The 6,102-nt window shown below is 37.2% G+C and overlaps 1 protein-coding gene across 6 annotated transcripts; it reads left to right on the top strand.

Moving 5' to 3' along the window:
• Window positions 1-290: 290 nt before the first annotated feature.
• Window positions 291-4,856, top strand: LOC107484498 (V-type proton ATPase subunit D). Of its 6 annotated transcripts, none has more exons than XM_052260328.1 (3): window positions 291-1,281; window positions 2,506-2,620; window positions 3,828-4,856. In XM_052260328.1, the coding sequence occupies exon 3, from the start codon at window positions 3,855-3,857 to the stop codon at window positions 4,641-4,643; it is 789 nt and encodes a 262-aa protein (XP_052116288.1). In that variant the 5' UTR covers window positions 291-1,281; window positions 2,506-2,620; window positions 3,828-3,854; the 3' UTR covers window positions 4,644-4,856. The 6 variants fall into 6 exon arrangements, with proteins under 6 accessions (XP_052116288.1, XP_052116291.1, XP_052116294.1 ...); XM_052260331.1 differs by having other exon boundaries at window positions 2,506-2,603; XM_052260334.1 differs by having other exon boundaries at window positions 291-1,207.
• Window positions 4,857-6,102: the final 1,246 nt, after the last annotated feature.

Raw genomic sequence — 6,102 nt, forward strand, 5'->3', positions numbered from 1 at the left:
AATATATGGATTAATTTGTAATTAAAATTAGAAAATGATTATTTAGCTGTTACTAAAAAACTTAAAAAAATGTTTTGTTATAAGATCATTTAATAGTCCAAATATTCTGAAAACATCGAATCCTTTACCTTCAAATCCTAATCCTCAATACTCTTATCGTGATTTCTATAATAATAAAAAAGTTGCATTTACGTTTTTAATATATAAAAATTGTATCTTTGGTAATATTAATTTACAAATAATTTATTTTGGTAACTTACTTTTTTTTTATTGTGCTAGACTTCTGGTACACTCACCACACCATAATCCCAAGTTAAGCGGTGAGAAAGAAACATATACACCATCTTTCACAGACCAAAAATTCACACAACATCAAAATTCACACAGCATAAAAATTCACAATTAACACAAACAGCAAGTAGCCACCTAAGAAGGGAATGAAGTGGTCTGTTTTCTTTTTTCAGAACTCAGAAAAAAGTGAGAAGAGCCACGGCGAGGGGAGAAGAATTTCAGTGAAGTCTTACCGGGGTGAAGAGCGGCCGAGGGGAGCGACGACAAGGCGAGCCGCGGCAAGGTGAGCCACAGCAACGTGAGCGATGGTAAGAGCGAGCTATCAATGGCTGGAGAGAGGATAGAACCGCGAGCAGAGACAGTGGCGATCTTCGCGAGCAGAGGTGACGAACTGACGAACTACGACGACACTGCGAGTCAGGCGACGGCAACGGTTGATGGTGAGTGCTCCGCGGAGCTTGGGGCTGCTAGGGTTTCTCCTTGAGGATGCAGAGACGAGCCTTGGGTACCTGGTGCTGGCCTGCTGGTTGTGAGCGGGTTGTGGCAGCATGGTTCAGAAAACCGGGCTGGCCGGTCAGATCGGGCCGAGATCTGGCCGGTTCAACTGAAACGACGTCGTTTGTAGCTTATAAAAAAAAGAGCTACCTTCTACAATCTGCTTCCAGCCCCTTCGCCCATCCCCTTCCGCTTCTCCAATCTGCTTCCTTCTCAAAACACTAGCCTCCATCGCCGCCGCCCGTCCGTCGCATTGAGGAGCTTCTTTCTCCGTCCTGTCGGCTTCTCCAATTGTCTTAAGTCTTCGTCTTTTACCCTGTTCGCTCTCACCAACTTCGTCTTCATCTTCTCCAATCGTCTTCCGCTTCCTCTCGAGGTCAACTGCTCTTCGCCATACTCTTCCAAACTTCTCAGATCGAAGGTCAGTGCTTTGAAGATATCGTTATTGAAAGCGTTTTGTGTTTTGAAGATATTGTTCTTCGTCATACTCTGCAGGTGATTATGATTTTGTGTTTTTTTTTTATGCTCTGTTCAGTACTCTGCTGTGCTACTGTTTTGTGGGTTATGATTATTTTGTGTAGTGATGTGCTGCTGTTGAGTGATGTGCTGCTTTGTGTTTTGTGATTAATTGTGCTTGGATTGTGAGTTTGTGGCTGCATTTCTGGAGTTATGTGTAGTTAGAGAATTAGTGCCAATTGCTTGATTAATTAATCACATGAAACACTAATTAGAATGATTTTTTTCACTTGAAGCCTTGAAGACCTGAATGTCATAAACAATGTTATTTTATTCTACTGTGATGTTTGTGAACATTGTAGATTTAAACTGCTAAGCAACAACTTGCTTTCTGATTTTGTTATAATTTATTCTGATTTTTTTTGGAACAACGGAGCTCAACACAAACAGTGGAGCGAGAAATAATCTAACAAACAAGGAACCTGTAAAAATAAGACCAGAAAACTGTCCCTAGTGTTAACTCCGGCATTGCCATCAACAACAAAAGGGATCTAAACTACACCACTCTCTATAACAGATTACAGATTTACCAAACACCTCCTCAGCACCTCCTTCTGTATTGTTGAAAATCCGTCTGTTTCTCTCTAGCCAAATGTTCCAAATAACGGAGAAAAAACATATGAGCCACTTGTTGCGGTCTCCTTTCTTGTGAGCAACACCTATCCAGCTCTCAAAGTGTTCCTTTAGTGAGCCCGGAATAGACCACGAACTCCCAAAGTCAGATAGCTATTGACACCACACCTGCCAAGTAAACTCACAGCCCAGAAACAAGTGATGTATATATTCAATGTCTTTTTTACACAAAACGCATATGTTATCACCGTGTTGAATAATCCCCGGTCTATGCAATCTTTTTTTGGTCTTAACTCTCCCTATCAGCGTAAACCAAGTAAATAACTCCACTCGTGATGGAACCAAACTTTTCCAAATGGTTCTGGTGAAACTGTAGCCGATGACTTCCTCATTTTATTCTGATTTGTTAGGTTACAAGATTCTAATTTCTGAAATCTGATATATGGATGCTGCTCCATATGATCATGTTTTAGGAATCAATATTAATTAAATTAATTCTTAATTCAGTGTTCAGTATATGAGATTCACAGTTCAAATAGTACGCACTTTCAGTTGGAAAATAACGATAAATCTATTTTGATGCCCAAAACCATGGTAATGACATGAATTTATTTTTGCTTCCTGCTACAGATGATTGATGATCAAGATCTGGGTTTCTTTGCCAATTTCCTTGGCATCTTCATCTTTGTACTGGTGATAGCTCACCATTTTGTTATGGCTGATCCAAAGTATGAAGGGAACTAGGGTACTGTGTGATTGTGATTTTGATGTTGTAGACAGCTATTTTTCTAGTGGAAGTTAAGTTGATATAGATAGGAACGTCATTTTTACCATGTGATGTGAGTTTACTGCTATATCATATCAAAGACTTCATTAACACTAGATGAATTTGCTAAATGAATATTTTGTTCAAAAACCACTTTGAATGATTATTGATTAGCTCTGCTCACTGTTGCTGTGCTCGTTCTTCTCTGCTCACTGCTAGTACTCTGAATTTCACTACATTGTTGTGCTTTTTGTGCTCATTGTTTTTAATTCAATGAAGGAATAGATGAACTGAATTAACTCAATTAACTAGATGAGCAGATGATAGAATATTTGTTATTGGTTTGGTTAATTCAATGATTTTTTGTGTGACTATTTTAATGAGTTCAATAGTGATATAATGACTAATGAATGATAAATGTTAATCATTGATGAGATCAAAGGTTATATTAGATTCATTGACACTAGATGAATTTGCTAGATGAATATTTTGTTCAGAAACCAGTTTGAATGATTATTGATTAGCTCTGCTCACTGCTGTGCTCGTTCTTCTTTGCTCACTGCTAGTACTCTGAATTTCACTACATTGTTGTGCTTTTTGTTTTTAATTCAATGAACGAATAGATGAACTGAATTAACTCGATAACTAGATGAGCAGATGATCGAATATTTGTTATTGGTTGGTTAATTCATTGTTTTTTTCTGTGACTATCTTAATGAGTTCAATAGTGTGATATAATGACTAATGAATGATAAATTGTTAATCATTGACGAGATCAAAGGTTATATTAGATTTTGGTTAGGTGTAGTGCTTTAAATTTGGAAGAAATTTTAAAGTTTATATTAGACTATAATTATGTTTTAGTGTATTATTTATAATTTATTTATTATTTTATTATAAAACGGTTTTTTTGGCTAGACCACAGTTGAACTGGTTGGACAAGTGAACCAGTGACTAGAACGGTTCAATGATTGGTCCGGTTTTTAGAACCTTGGTAATGAGACAAGCACCTTTATGAGTTTAAATGTTTTCATGATTTGACACTGGAAATGAAAATATAATTGTCTACTCTTTCTATAATAGATGTAGGATATTGAACTTAGTGAGAATAGATTTACATTTACCGATGATCGGTCAAACGAAATTGAAATGCTTGTTTATTTGTGTGGTTTGTGTTTGGGATCAGATATTGTTAGGGTAGAAAGAAAGAAAGATGTCGGGGCAAACACAGCGTCTGAATGTTGTCCCCACGGTGACGATGCTGGGAGTGGTGAAGGCTCGTTTGGTTGGAGCCACACGTGGTCACGCTCTCCTAAAGAAGAAGAGTGATGCACTTACTGTGCAGTTCAGGCAGATCCTGAAGAAGATTGTGTCTACCAAGGAATCAATGGGTGACATCATGAAGACCTCTTCTTTTGCACTGACCGAGGCAAAGTACGTTGCTGGTGACAACATCAAGCATGTTGTGCTCGAGAATGTTCGAGAGGCCTCCCTCAAGGTCCGGTCCCGGCAGGAGAATGTTGCTGGCGTTAAGCTTCCCAAGTTCGAGTACACCAATGACGGCGAGGTTAACAAGAATGACCTCACTGGATTGGCCCGGGGTGGACAGCAGGTGCAGCAGTGCCGAGCTGCTTACATCAAGGCAATTGAGGTCCTTGTGGAGCTTGCCTCTCTTCAGACATCCTTCCTCACACTTGACGAGGCAATCAAGACTACAAATCGGAGGGTTAATGCCCTTGAGAATGTGGTGAAGCCTAGGTTGGAGAATACCATTAGTTATATTAAGGGAGAGTTGGATGAGCTAGAAAGGGAGGATTTCTTTAGGTTGAAGAAGATCCAAGGATATAAGAAGAGGGAAATCGAGAAGCAGATGCAATCTGCCAAGATGTTCGCTGAGGAACAGGTTGCTGAGAAGCTTGCATTGCAAAGAGGTATTTCGCTGAATAATGCTCAAAACATGTTGTCTGCAGCGGCACAGAAAGATGAGGATATCATTTTCTGAGTGTAGAGCATTGGTTTTGTTTGGTTTTCATTGTTCTGAATATAAACTTGCTCTGTTGTCGTCTGCTGCCGCTGCATCTTCCAGTGAGAAACTTCCGCTGCATTGTACCATGAATAAAGGAGCTTGGTTTATGTTCAATTATTTGTTTGTTATTTATGAACACCATTTATATCATATTCAGAGGTATAATAAAGGAGCTTGGTATATGTTCAATTATTTGTTTGTTATTTATGAACACCATTTATATCGTATTCAGAGGTATCGAAACAATCAACACTTCAAAGTATGATTCTTCTAGTATCTTATGAATTTTAGCTATGTTGTGATTAGCTTTGACTTCCCATTCGAAAGTATGGTACATGATATAATGGAATCTATTTGTTGTAGCTGAAGCATGATTTATGGAACATGTGGAAGAGCAAATTTATATTTACTAGGACTTATATCTTGTGATGCTGATTGCATTAATTTAGTCTTCCAATTACACTTTCCTTGCATCTAAATTGTATTTGGAGCTTATTAGCTGTATTTCACATTATTGTCTAATCCATCTAGTCCATTCCACCTTGAGGATAGGCTCTGCTGTTAATTTTTGTATCAGAAGTATTTAATTTTTGTATCAGAAGTATTTTACTTGTTTCAAGACCTCATTGGCAAAATAGTTTTGTATATTTTGAGGTGGTAAAAAAGGCTGAGTAATGTACTTTAGGACAAGAAAGCAAAAAAAAAAAAAGGTTTTACGGATCTTGAGTCTTATTAAGTTTTTATTTGTTCATTTTAATGATAATCCTCCACTAGATGCTCCTTTTTTTCAATGCTAGTTGCTTAGTTAGCGGCCAAGAGTTACTGCATAAACTTAAGTTGTATGCAGAAAACTTATGTGCATAAAATTGGAGGAAGAAACTGAATGAAAATGTTAGTTGAAGACTAAATCTCTATTACCAGCATTTTAATGGTATGGAATGTTGGATTACGTTTGGAGGGGAGATTGAGATTGGAAGACATTAAGAGATTGAGATTGGAAGACAGAGATTAAGAGATTGAGACTGAATTAAGTTTTTATATTGTGTTTGGTGTAAAATGTATTGAATTGTATATTTTTAATTTAAAATAAATATAGAAATTGAGGGATAGATTTGAAATTTGAAAAGTTAATTGAAGATATTTTTGATAAAAAAAATTATTAAAGTTTCTGTTTTTATCTTCAAAATTTTAATTTTCTGTGTCTCTACCTTCTGAAGTTACTGAAGGGACTAAAATTTTGGAGATAGAAATTGAAAACGTTTCTGTTTCTGACCACTAAACATAATACTGAATCTTAGTTTCTCAGTCTCAGATTCCTTAACCAACCGCTATCTAGGTGACAAGAGTCTACAATAAGTAAGCATTTTGAAAGGAAGTGCAGTTATCTGGCTGAAACTTGACATTGAATATTGCATGTCATATATAGTGTTTGCCA

This window comes from Arachis duranensis, chromosome 1 (genome assembly GCF_000817695.3).
Source record: "Arachis duranensis cultivar V14167 chromosome 1, aradu.V14167.gnm2.J7QH, whole genome shotgun sequence".
NCBI lineage: Eukaryota > Viridiplantae > Streptophyta > Magnoliopsida > Fabales > Fabaceae > Arachis > Arachis duranensis.

What these genes read in the sequence shown, in the direction of transcription:
- LOC107484498 (XM_052260328.1), top strand. Translation starts at nt 3,855, where the DNA reads ATGTCGGGGCAAACACAGCGTCTGAATGTTGTCCCCACGGTGACGATG.